At 40.0% G+C, this 21,557-nt stretch overlaps 1 protein-coding gene across 2 annotated transcripts in view; it reads left to right on the top strand.

Annotated features, from left to right (window-relative positions):
- The window catches only part of LOC134344369 (E3 ubiquitin-protein ligase HECW1-like), a 485,729-nt gene extending 465,606 nt beyond the window's left edge, over positions 1-20,123 (top strand). For both annotated transcript variants that reach the window (XM_063044047.1, XM_063044048.1), the window contains one exon: positions 19,463-20,123. In XM_063044047.1, the coding sequence (XP_062900117.1) occupies positions 19,463-19,574 (112 nt within the window). In that variant the 3' untranslated portion in view covers positions 19,575-20,123. The remainder of the gene's footprint in view (positions 1-19,462) is intronic.
- Positions 20,124-21,557: the final 1,434 nt, after the last annotated feature.

Raw genomic sequence — 21,557 nt, 5'->3', positions numbered from 1 at the left:
GGTCCGCAACACAGCAGCTGGACTATACTGTGTCTTCTCTCCCCAAGCCTAAGATCTTTGACTTTATCATTCTGACATATAAAAAAAATCACTTAGTATGTTGAATGAAAATTGTCAAAGAGTGTTAACTGTACAACGCATGGCCCAGATTTTGTGGTCAGCAACAGAGCAATAGCACTGCCACCAATCACAAAGAAAGTTACAACAAACCTCATATTCATCACCATCCTAAACCTCATATTCCACCTGGTAGCCTCAAAACTGATGGCATGGACATTCATTTCTCTAAATTAAGGTAATTACCCCCCTTTCCTTTTTCCATTCCCCATTCTGGATCCCCTCTCATCCCTCCTCTTCACCTGCCATTCATCTCCCACTGATTCCCCTCCCCCTTGGTTATCTTCTATGGTCCACTCTCCTCTCCTTTTAGATTCCTATACTTCAGCCCTTTATCACCTCCTGGTTTCTTACTTCATCCCCCAGCTGAACCCACCCAACTTCTACCTCTCCTGGACTCATCTATTACCTGCCAGCTTGTGCTACTCCCCTCCCCCCCCCCACCGTCTTTCTCTGGCTTCTACCCCCTTGCTTTCTAGTCCTGATGAAAGGTATCAGCCCCAAACATCAACAGTTTATTCCCTTCCATAGATGCTGCCTGACTTGCTGAGCTCCTCCAGTATATTGTGTATGTTGCTATGGATTTCCAGAATCTTTCATTTCACAAACCTTGTGATCTCTATGAGATTTTGGCTGTTGTCTAGGTTCAACCGAAGGGAATTCTGTGGTGCTCAGTAACACTATGTCCTGGGCAGTGAAAAAAAATGCAAACAATCAGGAAATAAAGACTAATTCTTAGACCTCCTACTAGCAAGCAAAATAAAGATAAAGTATAATAACACAAGATTACAGCAGCATCTGAAAAATAATATTTTTAGAAAACAATGGAATCTGAAGTAGGGATGTTTATGTAAGAGCAGTTTTTTTGGGCCGGAGAGATTGTTAAGAAGTATCTGTGGCTCATTTTAACTGAGTTGTAACCAATTCAACAAGATGTTTTATAGATATGTAAAAAGGAAAAGACTGATAAAGACAAATGTAGGTCCCCTGCAAACAGAAACAGGTGAATTGATTATGGGGAGCAAGGACATGGCAGACCAATTGAATAATTACTTTGGTTCTGTCTTCACTAAGGAGGACATAAATAATCTTCCAGAAATAGTAAGGGACAGAGGGTCCAGTGAGATGGAGGAACTGAGCGAAATACATGTTAGTAGGGAAGTGGTGTTAGGTAAATTGAAGGGATTGAAGGCAGATAAATCCCCAGGGCCAGATGGTCTGCATCCCAGAGTGCTTAAGGAAGTGGCCCAAGAAATAGTGGATGCATTAGTGATAATTTTTCAAAGCTCGTTAGATTCTGGACTAGTTCCTGAGGATTGGAGGGTGGCTAATGTAACCCCACTTTTTAAAAAAGGAGGGAGAGAGAAACCGGGGAATTATAGGCCGGTTAGCCTAACGTCGGTGGTGGGGAAACTGCTGGAGTCAGTTATCAAGGATGTGATAACAGCACATTTGGAAAGCGGTGAAATGATCGGACAAAGTCAGCATGGATTTGTGGAAGGAAAATCATGTCTGACGAATCTCATAGAATTTTTTGAGGATGTAACTAGTAGAGTGGATAGGGGAGAACCAGTGGATGTGGTATATTTGGATTTTCAAAAGGCTTTTGACAAGGTCCCACACAGGAGATTAGTGTGCAAACTTAAAGCACATGGTATTGGGGGTAAGGTATTGGTGTGGGTGGAGAATTGGTTAGCAGACAGGAAGCAAAGAGTGGGAATAAACGGGACCTTTTCAGAATGGCAGGCGGTGACTAGTGGGGTACCGCAAGGCTCAGTGCTGGGACCCCAGTTGTTTACAATATATATTAATGACTTGGATGAGGGAATTAAATGCAGCATCTCCAAGTTTGCGGATGACACGAAGCTGGGTGGCAATGTTAGCAGTGAGGAGGATGCTAAGAGGATGCAGGGTGACTTGGATAGGTTGGGTGAGTGGGCAAACTCATGGCAGATGCAATTTAATGTGGATAAATGTGAAGTTATCCACTTTGGTGGCAAAAATAGGAAAACAGATTATTATCTGAATGGTGGCCGATTAGGAAAAGGGGAGGTGCAACGAGACCTGGGTGTCATTATACACCAGTCATTGAAAGTGGGCATGCAGGTACAGCAGGCGGTGAAAAAGGCGAACGGTATGCTGGCATTTATAGCGAGAGGATTCGAGTACAGGAGCAGGGAGGTACTACTGCAGTTGTACAAGGCCTTGGTGAGACCACACCTGGAGTATTGTGTGCAGTTTTGGTCCCCTAATCTGAGGAAAGACATCCTTGCCATAGAGGGAGTACAAAGAAGGTTCACCAGATTGATTCCTGGGATGGCAGGTCTTTCATATGAAGAAAGACTGGATGAACTGGGCTTGTACTCGTTGGAATTTAGAAGATTGAGGGGGGATCTGATTGAAACGTATAAGATCCTAAAGGGATTGGACAGGCTAGATGCGGGAAGATTGTTCCCGATGTTGGGGAGGTCTAGAACGAGGGGTCACAGTTTGAGGATAGAGGGGAAGCCTTTTAGGACCGAGGTTAGGAAAAACTTCTTCACACAGAGAGTGGTGAATCTGTGGAATTCTCTGCCACAGCAAACTGTTGAGGCCAGTTCATTAGCTATGTTTAAAAGGAAGTTAGATATGGCCCTTGTGGCTACAGGGGTCACGGGGTATGGAGGGAAGGCTGGGTTCTGAGTTGGATGATCAGCCATGATCATAATAAATGGCGGTGCAGGCTCGAAGGGCCGAATGGCCTACTCCTGCACCTATTTTCTATGTTTCTATGTTTCTATGTAACGTTTCATGATTTTGAACAAGGAGAACAATTTGTAAATAGTCGAAGCTTTTATCATCTCTCGAGATTACACTAGAGAATGCTCCAACGTTAAAACCTGTGGAAGAGTAGGAATTGTTGACAACAGCTTTTGAGTCTCTCTGGACATGTACATAGTCATGGGTTTATTGTCAGATTCTTTTCATTAGAAATGTCAGTGCAAATTCGGGGCTTTATATCATAGTCAAGAACTGATAGCTATGCTACATCAGGGCAAATACAATAATAAAAAAAAGGAAGTTCTCAAAAAGGCTGAGAACAGGAACTACTCAGCTGAATCATCAGCAGCTATTTCAGACGTAAAGTGTAGGTAGACTCAGATCAAAGCAAAACATGCTTTAAGTCAAGCAACACACACAAAATACTGGTGGAACACAGCAGGCCAGGCTTTAAGTCATATGCTGTGCTTCAAGCGACTTTCAAATCTTCATGTCTTGGAAAGGCAACCTGACTTCAGCATTAATTCTGTGAACTGGTCACTTTATTGTTTGACCAGAGTATGCAGAGGGTAATCTGTAATATATTCTCCAATATTATTGTATAGAATAATTCACTTGAGCAGATCTATGTGCCTTGACACAAATTAGTTGCATGATGCAAGCCAACTGTTGTATGGGATTGACTCAGTAGGCTTGCATCATGCAACTAATTTTGTGTCAGGACGTAAGTGCGGTATGCTGTATAATAACAATGCTGACAGAAGGGAAATCATAACTGTGGGTGAGAAGCCCAGGCAAGATGGGGGGAGGAGGCATCAATAAATCAAGGAATTTGTAGCTTCAGCTGCACCTAGATCTGCTCTTGAGATTACAGAGCAACAATAATATAGAAGTACTTTAGGAGACTTCTGAATTCTGGAGAATAGCTGACACACATGGGACTATCACTTGTCTGTTGCTTTACAAACAGGCCTATCACTTGGTCCCAAAAAAAAATTGCCCTCTTATGCAGCAGACTGAGAAGCCTGTTGCTCAATCAAGAATACTTGGTAATGTATGACATGGAGCAGGTAAAAGTGAGACATGAAAGCAAGGCAGAACAAACAAAATGAGAATCAAAAATTAATTGCCGGTGGAGCTCATTTGGTCGGGCAGCATCTGCAGAGGGAAATGGAAAGGTGGCTTTTCAGATGAATATGTCCAGCTGAAGGGGCTTAACCTGAAATATTGACTGTTTGTTTCATTCTATAAATGCCTCCTCACCCACGGAGATCCACATCAGTTTGTTTCTTTGTTCTAGATTCCTGTACCTACACTATTGCATATACCCCAGAATATTGAAAGACGCATACAGTAGCAAGCAAAAGTTTGGGCAGTACTTAGTAACACCCCCTTTGGCAAGTATCACAGCTTGTAAACACTTTTTGTAGCCAGCTGAATCTTTCATTTCTTGTTTGGGGGATTTTTCCTCCGTCCTCACCACAAAATTCAGCATCAGAAGTTTGCAAAGGAACATCGAAAGAAGCCTGATGTATTTTGGAAACAAGTCCTGTGGACTGATGAAGTTAAATTAGAACTTTTTGGCCGCAATGAGCAAAGGTATGTTTGGAGAAAAAAGGGTGCAGAATTTCATGAAAAGAACCCCTCTCCAACTGTTAAGCACGGGGGTGGATCAATCATGCTTTGGGCTTGTGTTGCAGCCAGTGGCGCGGGGAATATTTACTGGTAGAGGGAAGAATGAATTCAATTAAATACCAGCAAATTCTGGAAGCAAACATCACACCATCTGTAAAAAAGCTGAAGATGAAAAGAGGATGGCTTCTACAACAGGATAATGACCCTAAACGCACCTCAAAATCCACAATGGACTACCTCAAGAGGCGCAGCTGAAGGTTTTGCCATGGCCCTCACAGTCCCCTGACCTAAACATCATCGAGAAGCTGTGGCTAGACCTCAAAAGTGCAGTGCATGCAAGACGGCCCAAGATTCTCACAGAACTAGAAGCCTTTTGCGAGGAAGAATGGGCGAAAATCCCCCAAACAAGAATTGAAAGACTCTTAACTGGCTACAAAAAGCGTTTACAAGCTGTGATACTTGCCAAAGGGGGTGTTACTAAGTACTGACCATGCAGGGTGCCCAAACTTTTGCTTCGGGCCCTTTTCCTTTTTTGTTATTTTGAAACTGTAAAATATGGAAATAAAAAAGTAATCTTGCTTAAAATATTAAAGAAATGTGTCATCTTTAACTTTATGCCTTTTGGAAATCAGTTCATCTTTTACCCGCTTAGCTATTCACAGTAACAGAAATTTTGACCAGGGTGCCCAAACTTTTGCATGCCACTGTATAAGGAGATTATAAACACGAAAATTTCTGCACTTGATGGAAATCCAAAGCAACACACAAAAGATGCTGGAGGAACTCAGCAGGTCGTGCAGTATCTGTGGAAATGAATAAACAGTCAAGCTGAAACCTTTCTTCGGGACTGTTTATCCATTTATTCAAAGGTTGGACAAATGCGCATTGTTCTCCCTAGAGTCTCAGAGGCTGTATGAGAATCAACGCACACAAAATGCTGGAGGAGCTTAGCAGGCCAGGCAACATCTGTGGAGAAAAGTACAGTCGATGCTGCCTGGCCTGCTGAGTTCCTCCACCATGTGTGTGTTGCTTGGATTTCCAGCATCTGCAGATTTTCTCTTGTACGTGAGCTGTATGGGAAGTATAATTAGGGCGGACAGTCTGAATCTTTTCCCCAGGATAGGCATGTCAAACACCAGAGGACATGCTTTTATGGTCAGAGGTGGGGAGTCTGAAGGTGACATGAGGAACGAAGCAGAGAGTGGTAGGCATTTGGATAGGTTCCATGCATAGTCATGGAAGCAGGCAGTTTGGTGGAGTTTAAGAGGTTTTTAGATTGACGCATGAATATAGAGGGAATGGAGAGATGTGGATGATATACGGGAAGATATATATCAAAATTGGCCTATCATCATGTGCTGAATGGTCTCTCCCATGCCTTACCACTCTATGTTCTACATTGTCTGTGCCTTCAGGAAAATGAGAATTCTGGAAGTGCTCCAGATATCTGGTTAATTTGATTAGCAGGACTGGAGTTAACTTTTTTTTGAAGAAAACCAAAGAGTATAGCAATTTGCATTGTCAATCATTCAGAAAAGAACTTGGGTTATCAGTTATCAGCTTTTTAATAAATTAGATAATACATGGAGGTGTAGATGTCAGTGTGATGTGCATTTAAGTTATGATATTATGAAAATAAAATTACAAGGCTATCATGTTTCATAATTATCAACTGGAAAGGTTGTGAAATGATAACTATATTGGTTTTACTGACAGATAAGGACTGTAGTATGAATTAAGGAGATAAAGACTTTGAATATGGTCTACAATTATCTATTTTCTTTTACTCTATGCCTGTCCAGTTCTGCTTCAATTGATTTGTTTTCAGAAATGGCCTTGGACCTATCAGTTAATTGTGATATTTTCATGGAGAAGACAATTTCTCACACCAGCGGAGAAGCACTGGCCTCACAAATAATGGACCATTCCCATCAGCTTCAACATGAGCGAGAACTCCGAATTGGAGCTTCTGGGAAAGGTTACACAACAAGGAGTGAGAAAAAAAGATGCAGGAGTGAGTTGCATATTCAAGGCTGAAAATACATTCTGATACTCTCCCCCGTTGTTTTATAGTTTCCTCCAGCACCTTTCAGAATTATGAACTGGAGCTCTAATTTGTTGTTAATATATATCCAGCTTCTCTATACACACAAACTTCTTGTCCTCTAGATGTGTCTCCAAGACCTGAAGAAAGAGAAGATAAAGAAACATGCTTCTTTACATCCAGTTGTACCATCAAATCAGGGCAAATACATTAATATTCACTCTTCCTCTTTTATGCATATGCGTCTTTTACGATGTTTAACTATGGGTTGGAAAAGTAAGAGTCACCAAAAGTGAGTAGACAGGGTCATGAAATAAAGAATAAGCAAGCCAGATGGAAAATGTAAAGTGAGATATGCCTGACCACTGAGTTGGGAAGAGTTGTCAGAATGATGTGGAGTTCCATATTCCAAAGACTGTGCTTTTAAACAAATGATACCTTCAGAAGGCTCTTGGGGCCATTAACCCCTGTGGTACAGGAATGAAGACACTGCTTTGCATTGGATGATTGTATTTCCTTCTTTTGCTCCACAAAATGGAAACTTAATGAGCTACCTTGTGAAAACAAAACAAGATTAGAAGAAAGACTGCGCCTCTTCCTATAGATGCTGCTTGGCCTGCTGCGTTCACCAGCAACTTTGATGTATGTTGCTTGAATTTCCAGCATCTGCAGAATTCCTGTTGTTTAAGATTAGAAGAAAGGAGTCTCACGTCAGGAATCACAAGAATAAGAGGAATGGGACTGATCTTGGATTGATGATGTGGAAAAAATTGCTGACACCAGAAATGATTTGATGAACCTTTTATGGTCTTATTGTTGAGGTACTATCTCTAGTGAATCAAAATAAATGGACTTTGGACTGGAGGACACCATTCAGTAAGGACGATTAATATGCATTGTAATCTTGTGTACTGTGGAAAGAGAAAGCTATTCTATTTAATCTCCAATTAAATCAGGTTGAAATCAATGCTTGGCAAATTAATAATCAATAAGTCTTTAAATTATTTAATTGGACAGTAAAATTCAGGAAATGGTAAATCAAAAATAGTACCAAAGATGTCAGGTCTGTTATTAAAAATAAGGAAGGCTCTGAAAGCAACAAGATAACAGACATTAATGTTGAAGGTAACAGAAGGGGGAAAAGCTCAAAACAAAATAGGACAAAGGAAAATTGTCATTGTAGAGATGCTGAAAGGTATGGCCAAGGTTAGTTACTAAACTTTGTAGTCAACATTTTAGAATAAATAAGTAAAATGGAAAAGGAGACATGAAGCCGCAGATGCTGAAATCTGTAGTGACAAACAATCTGCTGGAGGAATTCAGCAGGTTGAGCAACATCTGTGGTAGAAAAGGAACTTTTGACACTTTGGGTCAAAGCCCTTCATTGGGATGGAAAATGGGAAAGAAGGTGGTTTTAGAAGGGAGGTAGCCCTGATAGTGAAGTCTGAAGAAAGAAAAACTTAGGAATTAGTTCATGTAGCTTGTTTTTTCCATTTAAAAAAAACCATCACCCATTTTCCCTCAAGTCAATTGTGCTAGTTATCAGTTCTAGGTTCAATAATGTCATAATGTGACGTATGTTAGGATGACCGACCCTTACCCAGAATCTCTCTAAACTCAGAGATATCATTATGAATGTAATGCCCATTTACACCTGTACCAAAATAAATTAGAGCCAAAGCTTCACACAACAGTCATGGTGGAACAGTCTCATTCTAACTCATGCACTTTGTGCTGATCAAGGCCCTCCACTGGTTGGGGTCAACCATGGACGTTGCATAATAGCTGTCATATGCAAGCCAAGGCAGTACAATCTGGAGAGCAAGCTGTTGCCCATGCAGCAGGATCCCCATCCACACAGCTGATGAATCCAAAGGAACAGCAGAGACCAATACAGTTTGGCACTAGTGGCATCCCTGGATTTGCCAGTCAGTATTGACCTCAATATTGGATTGCCTTAGGTACACCAGCTCCAGCTCTTTCCCCAGGGTTTACTGCAGAAGACGTCCCCATGAGTGGGTATAGCCACAAGGCAGTGAAGGATTCAGATCAGAGTTTTCCTTCCCCTAGATGAGCTGCCAACCACAGCTGATGAGCCCCATCTGCCCTATAATCTGCCTTTGGCCCTTCTCCTGTAGGTAAAAGTGGTGCCCCACTATTGTGTTTTTCTCTAGTTATTTAAAGGGACATTCTAACTTTTATAAAGGAAGCTGACCGTGCAGTTTCAGAAATGACTGCCAGCTGTTCAGACATCTTCAGTGGCCCAAAGAGCTTATTACATCTGAGGTGGAAGGTTTTCAACTGCAGGAAGATATAAATGGTCTGCTCAATCAGGCAGAAAAGAGGCATCTGGGATTTAATTGGGAGAAGTGTGAAATAATGCATTTAAGGAGGTGTAAAAATACAAAGGAGCATATGGCACATGGGAGTATTTTGAGAGATGTGGAGGAACAGAGGGACCTCGACTTAAAGGTACCCAATTCCTAAGTGTAACAGGACTAGTCAATTAAGTCATTAAAAAGCATATGGAATGCTTTGTTTTTGACTGCTAGGTGTGGCATAGGAGAACAGAAGTGCAATGCTAGAATTGCTAATGCCATTGGTAAGCCAGACACTAAGCCTTATGGAATTGTTTCCTGTTGACTCACTTATCTCTGTCATCCTCATACACTTCATTCATCTTTTCCTAGAATAGTGCTCATTCCATCTACCATATTCTCCTGATCATTCAACTGTTCCCCCCTTGGTTACCTACTCTATAACTCTGTCTTTTCCTCTTCATCCCACATGTCAAAAGTCATGTCAGTTTTCTCTGGGAAGACTTAAATATAGGCCCTCGTGTTCTTGCTTTAGACTCGTAGAAAGAACTGCGTACTTTCCGATATCCCGAAGCCATTCCTATTTCAGAGGTAATTTACTGGTGATGTGGAACATCACCTGCTCATCTAAAGTCTTGTCATCCTTGTCTCTTGTTAAAACTCTGTCATACTCTTGGCTCTAGGACTGGTCTCCCTCTGCCTACCTATGTTGATAATGGACCATTAACCGAATAATTGGCAGCTGTGCACAAGTCCTACCTTGGCACTTTCAGTAAATGATGAAAAGAACTGAAGTCCTTAATCTATGGTTAAATGCTTGTGGTTGAGACATTGCAGTAATCTTAAAGCAACAGCGGATCCTTCCCTTCATCTCTACCTTTCTGAACAGAGATTTGTATATATTTATGTCTGTCCCAGTGGTTAATTCACCAACTTATGGTGACTAACCAAAGCACTTTTTGTCCAACTGCAGTGCCTTTATGGCAGAGAGGTCTTACTTCTCTGTAATTGCTTTCCTTATTGGAATGCCATTGTTAAACCTGTTTCCACCTTCCTTTAAGACAATGCACTCAGATCATAACAGTGTTGAGAAATCATCTTCTCCTCTTCTGCCAAATCTTCCACACAATAATTTCCTTTCTATCAACTGCCCCAGTAACATCTGCCACAGTGTGAATAAGAGGTTCCCTCGGAATTTTACTAGGGTCATTCCTAAACGCCTTGAGGGAGACACTACATATTCCGCCCAGTTACTCAATCTATCTCAATACAGGTATCAAAAGGGAGTTTACAAGTTTCATTATGCAGCATCAACATAGTTTCAATGAAATATTTAGAACATAGAACATTACAGCACAGTACAGCACACATTGTTGTGCTGAGCTTTTAACCTACTCCAAGATCAACCTAATACTTCTCTCCACAAAACCCTCTCTTTTTCCTATCATCCATATACTTATCTAAGTTTCTTAAATGTCCCTAATGTGTCCACACCTACCACCACCCATGGCTGGCCATTCCATTCACCAACACTCTCTGTGTGAAAAAACTTGCCTCTGACATCCCCCCATTCCCCCTGAGGTTAGTCACTTCCGCCCTGGGAAACAGTCTCTGACTATCCACTCGGTCTATGTCGCTTAACATTCCTTAACTGTTGTTGTCTGCTCTTCTCAGTATTCAGTACAAGACATAATTTGCACGCTTTGAAAGGGAGAACTACAGCTGTGAAGATCCCTGCTGCACCTGATGACCCTGTGATCTCTGTCTCAGAGGCTGATGTTAGACTGTCTTTAAAGAGAATGAACCCTCGCAAGGCAGAAAGTCCCGATGGAGTACCTGGTAAGGCTCTGAAAACCTGTGCCAACCAACTAGCAGGAGTATTCAAGGACATTTTCAACCTCTCACCGCTACGGACGGAAGATCCCACTTGCTTCAAAAAGGCAACCAGTGCCAAAGAAAAATAATGTGGACTGCCTTAATGACCATTGCCCGGTAGGACTCACATCGACAGTGATGAAATGCTTTGAGAAGTTGGTCATGACTAGACTGAACTCCTACCTCAGCAAGGACCTGGACCCATTGCAATTTCCCTATCGCCTAAATAAGTCAACGGCAGACGCAATCTCAATGGCTCTCCACACGGCTTTAGACCACCTAGACAACACAAACACCTATGTCAGGATGCTGTTCATTGACTATGGCTCAGCATTTAATATCATCATTCCCACAATTCTGATTGAGAAGTTTCAGAGCCTGGGCCTCTGTACCTCCCTCTGCAACTGGGGAGGAGAAGATGGCGCGACGCAGTGCGCGCAGCCTCTACAGTGAATGAAATCGGTATCTGTCAAGTAGGATGCCATGTACAATCCTGATTTGATGGAGACAGACGTGAGAAACACGGAGGAACATCTGGAGAAACTTCTGAAATGCCCACTTCGCTGCCACTGCTACTGTGCGATCGAGAATCTCTGGAGGGGAAGGCCCCAAATCCTCGGCTTTGCCTATTGCCTGTTGCCGGGGCCGGGGTCAAAGCACTCGGCAGAGATGGTGCTCGGTGTCGGAGGGCTGGTCGGAGGCTCGAAGTTTTCAGATGGACTCAAGAGTCAGCTGTGGTCGGGTGCTTCCAGGGTGCTGCATCAGCAAGTTTGCGGCACTGGAGGTTCATGGCAGGGAGAGTTTTCTTCCTACTTCTACCGTCTGCGTGAGATGATGGGACTTTCGAGACTTTGAGACTTTATTTTACCATGCCCATGGTCTGTTCTTTATCAAATTATGGTATTGTTTTGCACTGTTGTAACTATATGTTATAATTATCAGGTTTTTGTCAGTTTTTTAGTCTTGGTCTGTCTTGTGTTTCTGTGATATCGACTGGAGGAACATTGTATCATTTTTAATGCATGCATTACTAAATGACAATAAATGAGGACTGCGTGTCCTCATAATCTAATCTAAAAAAAAACTTCCTAACCGGAAGACCACAGTCTGTGCGGATTGGTGATAACATATCCTCCTTGCTGACGATCAACTCTGGCGCACCTCGGGTGTATGCTTAGCCCACTGCTGTACTCTATGTATACCCATGACTGTGTGGCTTGGCATAGCTCAAGTACCATCTACAAATTTGGTGATGTTGGTAGAATCTCAGGTGGTGACGAGAGGGCGTACAGGAGTGAGATATGCCAATTAGTGGAATGGTGCCGCAGCAACAACCTGGCACTCAACATCAGTAAGACGAAAGAGCTGATTGTGGACTTCAGGAAGGGTAAGACCAAGGAACACATACCAATCCTCATAGAGGGATCAGAATTGGAGAGTGTGAGCAGCTTTAAGTTCCTGGGCGTCAAGATCTCTGAGGATCTAACCTGGTCCCAACATAGCGATGTAGTCATAAAGAAGACAAGACAGCGGCTATACTTTATTAGGAGTTTGAAGAGATTTGGCATGTCAACAAATACACTCAAAAACTTCTATAGGTGTACAGTTGAGAGCATTCTGACAGGCTGCATCACTGTCTGGTATGGAGGGGCTACTGCACAGGACCGAAAGAAGCTGCAGAAGGTTGTAAATCTAGTCAGCTCCATCTTGGGTACTAGCCTACAAAGTACCCTGGACATCTTTAGGGAGTGGTGTCTCAGAAAGGCAGAGTCCATTATAAAGGACCTTCAGCACCCAGGGCATGCCCTTTTCTCATTGTTACCATCAGGCAGGAGGTACAGAAGCCTGAACGCACACACGTAGCCATTCAGGAACAGCTTCTTCCCCTCTGCCAACCGATTCCTGAATGGACATTGAATCTTTGGACACTACCTCACTTTTTTTTAATATACAGTATTTCTGTTTTTGCACATTTAAAAAAAATCAATTCAATATACGTAATTGATTTACAGTCAACCTTCACTAATCTGACTACCTGTAATCCGGTTCCTTTGATAATCTGGCACTGATTATGCTTAATGTGATACTTCTGTAATTCGGTATTTTCACTAATCCAGCACTTCTCAGGTCCCGGTGGTGCCGGATTAGTGAAGGTTAACCTGTACTTGTTTATTTATTATTTTTTTTTTCTCTCTCTGCTATATTATGTATTGCATTGAACTGCTGATGCTAAATTAACAAATTTCATGTCACATGCCAGTGATAATAAACCCGATTCTGAATTTCTCCTCTTGTAAATCGGATTTCTCTCTATCATGGTGCAGGGAATTAGTTGGTGTTTAAATACCAGATGGTGAGTGGAAAAGCAGCCATTGGGTTATATCATCACAGGTATAGCATATGGCCCTTCTCTTCTCCATTCATTCCTGCTTGCCTGATATCTATTGCGCCACTAGCTCTGGCTCAGTCCTCTGGCTTGTGGTTTGTTTCTCAATGTTGTACCATATGTTTCAGTCTCTGGGCATATGGTTTGCCGGCATTGCAACTGCTCTTGTTTTGCTCTGCCTGTTGCTACTTATCTTATGGAATGAATCTTCAATCATATTCTTCAAATTGTACTATGGAGTATTTCAGGGAAGAAGTCCTAAGCTAGTTCTATTAATTTAATAGCAAAACCAGGGATAGCAGTGAGCCTTTTGTTCCAACAACTGTGTTGCAATGGGATCTCTAAACTTTTAGTTTTGATTACTCAATCTTTCTGTGAATTATTATCATAAATAGTTATTTAAAGGTGAGAGGGGACCTGAAGAGCAGATTTTTCACACAGAGGGTTGTGGTTAAATGGAATGATCTGCCAGAGGAAGTGGCAGATGTTGATGAAATTACATCTTTTAAAAGACATTTGGACAGGTACGTGGATAAGACAAGTTCAGAGAGATAAGGGCCAAATGCAGCTGAGGAAGACACCTTGTTGGCATGGACAAGTTGGGCTGAAGGCCTGTATCCATGCTGTACACCTCTAAGAGTCTTAGCTTTAAAAGTAGCAATTTCATATTTAAATTATGCATCAGTGATGTTCAGAATTTAATTACCTTTTAATCTGTTTGGTTGTAATTCAAAGCTTTACCCTTGTTTTCTGGATTTCACTGCCACCATTTGCTACCAGAAAAATAATTTCCAAAATGAATTATTTGTCCAGTCAAATCCTATTCCCTGTTTCAAACGTTATTGTCAGTTTACTTGTTTACTCCTTCTCTACGTGGAATATAATCTAACTCTATCAAGACGATTCCCCTGCCAGGCACACAGGATTCTTGCCCAATGAAATGTGTTTTCCTGTACTTCTATTTTCTGGTCTTGAGAAGGTGCATTCTTAGAAATGTGATTGAATGTTCAGAAAGCATTGGAAATGATCATCTTTGGGTCTTTTTAATACATAATCTTTTATATTCCTTTTTTCTACTGTTATCTGTGTATTTTAGAAATAAAAGACTTGCTTTCAAAGAAATATTTCTCATAGCACAGCTGCTGACAACAGCTGCTTCCTCAGTGCTTCCAGTGACCACAGTTCTACACAAGGCTATTCCATTAGACTGTCAATGGCTATTGTGGATTTGGAGGAAAAAGAGGAATTTAAGACAGGCTGGGAAAGATATGGAATCTGATATCCATTAAAATTCACCCCTGCATTCAAGCAAATAGGTCTAAGTGAACACGAGTTTTGATATATTGAAGAGAATTATCAGTTCACAAACAAGGCAATTGTCTTGTGGCATTTAGTTCAGGGACACCATCCCAAGTGCTCAGTTCCGTATTACTATGAAAATTACCAGAGGTCCTGATTGATTTCAAACCAGCACTGATGGTATTTGACACATAGATAACTGATGATGTATTGATGTTTAATATATATTTTTACCCCAGAGGGAATATCATATTAACAAAGTGGAAAAAGAGAGTTTCCTTTTTAGAGAGTCATTCCTGGTGTCAGAATGTTTCCTACAGTTTTGCAAGGAACGGATAATGTGGTGCATTTCAATTTTCATAAGACACTAAATAAGGTATCAGATAAAAAAATTATTGAGTCAAGGGGTTAAGGGTAATACATTAGAATAGATAAATGAATAGAAGTTATCCACTATTACATACAGTACAAAGATAAGAGAGTGAGTTACAAACAGAACAAAGTCTTTAGAGAAACAATTTATGTGAGTGGGAAAAAAGATGGCAGATGCAGTATAATTGAGGTGAATATAAGATTACCACTGTGTTAGGAAAAAGAGAAGAGCAGATGGCGTGAAACTATTAAGTGTTTGTGTTCACAGAGATCAAAGTGATCTTCTACATGAAATGTAGAAAGCTAGCATACCGGTAAAGCAAGTAATTAAGGAGGCAGATGGAATGTTGCAGGAGGATGGAGAACACGGCAGATGAAGTCTTGCTACAATATGCAGGATTTGGTGAGATTTCACCTGGATCACTGCAGACAGTTTTGTTCTTTAAAGTCAGTGCCCTGAAGATTTACCAGTTCTTTTTTCTTTGAGATGAGAGACCTATAATATGAGGGAGGATTGAATAAAATGGCATAAACTCGCCAGAGCTGTAGTGGAGAGAGGTGATGTCATGAAAGCGTCAAATTTTGAGGAGTTGGGGATATCTAGAAGTAGAGTGTTGTCCGAGAATAATGGGTCAGCCACTTAGGACTGAGTTTAGAAAGAACATCTCTCTGACAAGACCCAGTTAGGACTGAGGTGAGAAAGAACATCTCTCTCACAAGACCCACTTAGGACTGAGTTTAGAAAGAACATCTCTCTCACAAGACCCAGTTAGGGCTGAGTTTAGAAAGAACAACTCCCTCACAAGACCCAGTTAGGACTGAGTTTAGGAAGAACATCTCTCTGACAAGACCCAATTAGGACTGAGGTGAGAAAGAATATCTCTCTCACAAGACCCACTTAGGACTGAGTTTAGAAAGAACATCTCTCTCACAAGACCCAGTTAGGGCTGAGTTTAGAAAGAACATCTCTCTCACAAGACCCAGTTAGGACTGAGTTTAGAAAGAACATCTCTCTCACAAGACCCACTTAGGACTGAGGTGAGAAAGAACATCTCTCTCCCAAGACCCACTTAGGACTGAGTTTAGAAAGAACATCTCTCTCACAAGAGCCAGTTAGGACTGAGTTTAGAAAGAACATGTGTCTCACAAGACCCAGTTAGGACTGAGGTGAGAAGGAACATCTTTCTCACAAGACCCAGTTAGGACTGAGTTTAGAAAGAATATCTCTCTCACAAGACCCAGTTAGGAATGAATTTAGAAAGAACATCTCTCTCACAAGCAAACAACAGGAATTCTGCAGATGCTGGAAATTCAAGCAACACACATCAAAGTTGCCGGTGAACGCAGCAGGCCAGGCAGCATCTCTAGGAAGAGGTACAGTCGACATTTCAGGCCGAGACCCTTCGTCAGGACTTATCTCTTATCTCTCTCACAAGACCCAGTTAGGACTGAGGTGAGAAGGAACATCTTTCTCACAGGAAGTTTAACATACCAATCCTTGGAATTCTCTCCCTCAACACCATTAAGTATATTTCAGTCTAATGTAGAAGTATTTGGACCATAGGAGCATAAATGTTGGTCAGGATCAGACAAGAAAATATAACTGAATTTAAAGATGAGATCTCCGATCTACCATAGGTAGGTTTTCCACACAGAGAATGGAGGAAGCATGGAATACCCTGCCAGAGTAGTGGTAGAGGCAGATACATTCGGGGCATTTAAGAAACTCTCAGATAGGGACATGGATGATAGAAAAATGGAGGGCTATGTAGGAGGGAAGGATTAGATTAATCTTAAACTCGGTTTAAAGGTTAGCACAATATCATGGGTCGAAGAGCTTGTAGTGTGTTGTAATATTCTATGTTTTATGTTCTTATTGAATGGTGCCAGAGGTACAAGCAGCATATGTCCAATTGGTGCTCTTTTTTGTGTTATGTTCTCCAAAGTGTAGTCATTGTGTCAATGATATCAAAATATAAAATGCAATAGCCAATTTTCAAACAGCAGCTCCCATAAACAATTATAATAATCAGGCATTCTCGTAATTATATTCACATTGTTTAAGGAATAACTATTAGCCATGACAGACAAATAACTAACAGCACCTGAAAAGTTTGCACTATTATGAGACCGTAATCTTTTACGTGCACTGTCTTTTATGGCATTGATGAAATATTGAAGCCCTTAACCACTTCCCCCGACACACCTAAATTAGAATTCTGTTTGATTCCATTAGCATTTAGGTGTTGCTTGACATGTAAATGGAATAATGTAAGGTATGATACCAGGACAAAAAGTTACAATTTCTGTGTACTAATCTTAACTTGAAGGGAGGAAGAAAATGGATGACATGTCAATTGTTCATACTAGTAAAATGCCCTGAGCAGAGGCCCATTGGAAAAGGCTTGGTCTTAATAAATCTTAGTGAAATACATAACTGAAACATTAACATTACTTTACAATTAATAGACTCATCAGGCTCACAACTATAGCCTATAATTTATTAACTCACGATAGGAAAGCTTTTATCGTGAGAGAAGGAACCAAAAAGTAAATCCAAAATATTTCAAATGTTTGTGCAGTCAGAAGGAGTGATATGTTAATTATTCTTAAAGGGTTTCTCTTTGAATTTTTTATTATGGTCGTATTCAATGCTGCTATCCATATATTAATTTCTGGAAATTCTTGTTAGTTTTCAGACTTCTCAGAGGGATAATAGTTTCATTTTCCACTGCAAGATAAATGCAAATAACTAATGTGCTAGTCAAGAATGATCAGTGCTCCCTCAGAACTGGACTTGCGTGTCAACCTGGAATATTGTGCCCAGGGTCTTTTACCTCTGCAGTGAAGTTTGAACATGGATAATTGAAGCAGCAGCAAGAATAGTACCACCTGAGCCACAACTGGCAGTGTCATCCGGCACTGAGTAGCTACATGGAGATCATGATGCCTGAGCTCTGTTAAAATTATGCTGAGGTTTTAGTCAGATGAATGTCAGCTTTATCTGCACCTGTCTCTTGATGAAACTATTGCCTTAGGAATTGCAGTCCCTGTGTATTTCAGCTATGTCATGAAGTAACTATAGATGGAAAGGCATGAGTATCAGTGGGCATATGGTTAAAGGTTGCCTACTTAGCATGAACTCCTTGCATTAGATGTCTAATCTATCTACTCTTCTTTCATAAAGCTATGTAATGTGTGGAAACCAAAGTGGGAACTCAGTGATTGCCAATAACTAGTCTACAAAATCAAGCTTAATAAGGAATGTTAAACAAAATTTGTGGAAGTGTTGAGAGAAAGAAAGAAGGAAGGAAAAAAAGCATGACAGACTTCTCAGCAATTATTGGTCATTAGTCATACCAATGAACACTGAGAAGTCTGTCATGCTTCTTTTCCCGATTTCTTTCTCTCACACACTTCCACAAATACACATTCATCCTCACATACATACACAATGCAGGTTAGCCTCCACATATACAACAAACATCATTCAGTTCCACCTTCCGACTGATCGTCTTTGTTTGAGAGTGTTTGTCCTATGTTAGGCTCAGATGAATCTCATCTTCCTACAATTAAATACTGAATGAGAAAACACATTACCATCTGTTTTGCCACTGATGATTGAAATCAATGGAACTGGATTTTTGAAGCGGAGTTCAATGTGCACACATTGCTGTTGAGCACATTCAGAATACAAGCCAAGAACAGATTTTCTAGTCCTGCTTCAGATAGCTTACATGCAAACCAAGTTTGGCTGGATAGTACCCAAGAAATATGGAATGAAACCCCAAGCAAGAAGTAAAGCTTAAAGGAGGGGAAGAGGCAAGAGGAGAAAATTCACAGCAAATGCAAGAATTCATAAACAAAAACAAAAACTGTAGTAATTGTTTTCAAAACACTGTATTCAGTAATAAAGATAAAGTGTTAAAATTATGTTGGTGTCAAAATATTCTGGAAACTGCCTTCAGGAAAATTCACAGGCTGAAATTTTGGACTCACTACACCAGGATTGTGTGTGGCAGTGTGCCCGCTGACAGGCCTTGCCAGAGATGGTTTATTCTGTGGGAGGGCAGATTGTATATGCAGAAGTAATTGATGCCATGACTGGTAATCATTAATTTCCTTCTGCCATATATGGCTCTAAAGTAACTCTCCACTAACAATGCATTTGGTTAAGCCATCTTTCCTGTTACTCTACAATATACCCCTCAACCCCTAGCATAATAGATGTCATTAAAAAGCATGTCTCACTTCGATTACTGCATCTATCCCTAACGTTACAGGCTTTGCAACCTGTATTCATGATTCCACCCCAATGAGGTTGTGTAAGAGATTCTGTAATCAGCAGAAACTTGGTATATCTGATTCCCCTTGCTGAATCAAGTGGAACTTCTATAAAATATCTTTGTTACAGTGTTTTGCAACATTATGTGTGGCTGTAAGTTTGTCTTGGTTTTCCAGTGTCTTTGATCCATTTGTTCCTGCCTTAGATTCTCATCATATGAGGGGTAATGCTAATGGCAATGACATTATACTTCAACAATGCTAATTTTTTGGAAGAATAGAATATAAACATAAATTATCCCTGAATGCACTACTAGTTGAAAAGTGAGATTATATTCATAATGTTGATTTTTTTTTTCTGTACCATTGCAGGGCACACACATGTTTCAACCGCTTGGATCTTCCTTCATACCCATCGTATTCTATGCTGTATGAAAAGCTGCTCACAGCCGTGGAAGAAACCAGTACCTTTGGTCTTGAGTGAAAGAAGTGCTCACTTCTCATGATGAGTTGCACTACTGCAGTAAGCAAGGGCATCCTTGTCTTTACGACGTGAGAAGCACAAAATGAGCATGTGCAAAGAAGATGCCTGAAATGTAAAGTATTATAGACACCTCTTGATCTCAAGAAAGGAAGAAAACATTGATGTTGAACCATTGTAACTACTTTCCTGCTTGGATTCATTTTTTTATTTTTGTAAATAAACATTTCTCCTAAACAAATGGATTATAGACAATCTCATGCAATTAAAGCCATTTTCTTTCTTGACAGGACCATTTATGTTAAAGTCAACTAATGTAACCTCATTAACACATCTTCACAAATTAATGTGTAAGAATCATTGATTGTAATCACATTCAGTTACAAATTCATGAAAGAGGGTCTATCTTTGATTTGTGGAATATTTTATGGAACTTCACTATCAGACAACTACATATTAATTAGTTGATTGGCTGGTTCGAAAGTCACATGATACTCAGGCTGCACTTCCTGTACAATCATGCTGCTGTATAAGAATGTCAATAAAACTAATTTGTTATGCCACAATATTTATGGTAGTCTTGTTATGCAGTTTCTCCTCAGATTATCCAAAATCAGTTGCCTGTATGATGGTAGTTATCAATGTTAAGTAGAGACATACAAGGTCATTATGGATCATTGCAGATTTGACTTAAATTTATTGTTATTGAGTTATGGCGCAATGTTCAAAAATCCTGTATTCTGTTTTTTTGTATTAGCTTCCATGGAAAAGAAATACACTTGGTATATTTTCCTAGCAGCACACCACCACATCCTATTTTCAAATGTAAATTTAGTATGTCACAGAAAGCCAGAAGTTCATCAAGTAATGGCACCAACGTAGCCAGTGAATATTAACTGGTTCACTCTTTTCCATCATATTCTGTAAGCAGTGTCAAACTCTTAATTTGAAGAGGTTTTATTATTATCAACAGAGCCATTGTTTTTAGTTGTCAAATTTTGCTGTATAGAATGGCATCTTTAATTTGATATTGTTTTGTTATCCTTCATTGCAATATTTCAACTGATGTTTCCATTTTTTCCTAAGGAACGAATCATTAAATAAATCCATAATTGTAAATAGCTTATCAGTTGCAAACTATGTAAACTGAAAGTGGAGGATAAAAAATGTTACATGTGTCATTTGTACTTCACCAAGGAAGATAAAGTGACATGGAAAAGAGAACAAACAGTAGATACTGGTAAAGCATACATAAACATTCCATTTCATGTGCAAAATAACAAAAATCAACTAACATTAAAGTGCATAAGAATGCTGAGACAGAATATAAATCTTAATAAAAATATTTTGCATTTTAATATGGCCACAGTAAAATGTAGTTAATTTTAATATGATTTAAAATAAACATAACCTGCATTAACGTATTTTAGAATTTGGAAAAAATACACCATTTTAAGTAGTACAAATCAAACGAATGGATGGCTGGTAAAAGATCTTTCAGCCTGTGGTGTCATTCACTGGATGAAATGACATTTCAATCACAATTGAATTTGAATGTTGGCCTTAGAAGAATGAAAACCAATAATTAATTGGCTTATTTCACACACACATACCAAATGTCTATGGATAATAAATGGAAAATATGATCTTCTGAAACCATTAAATATTGGAGAAATTGTGAAAAATTCCACTGGTAACAAATATAGTGAATTATAGTAGTGGTGTTCTTTAGGCTGAATTTAGGGCTTCAGATAGTTTGTGACTTTTTCATAGCTGGAATCTAGTACCAGATTGGATTTTTGTTTATCAACCAAGATTTTTGGGTTTAATTGAGAATTCTTTACCTATTACTTATCTACATTCAGCATTTGTTATTTTATACTATGAAAACATTCTTAAAATATTTCATTCACAGCATATTCTATATCATTGGAAAAGGAGTAGGCCATTCAGCCACAAGAGCTTCTTATAGCATTTCGACCATTT

The sequence above is a fragment of the Mobula hypostoma genome, chromosome 3 (genome assembly GCF_963921235.1).
Source record: "Mobula hypostoma chromosome 3, sMobHyp1.1, whole genome shotgun sequence".
In the NCBI taxonomy this organism is placed as follows: Eukaryota; Metazoa; Chordata; class Chondrichthyes; order Myliobatiformes; family Myliobatidae; genus Mobula; species Mobula hypostoma.
Note: the sequence above shows the minus strand (reverse complement) of the source record. Positions and strands in the feature narration are given on the sequence as shown.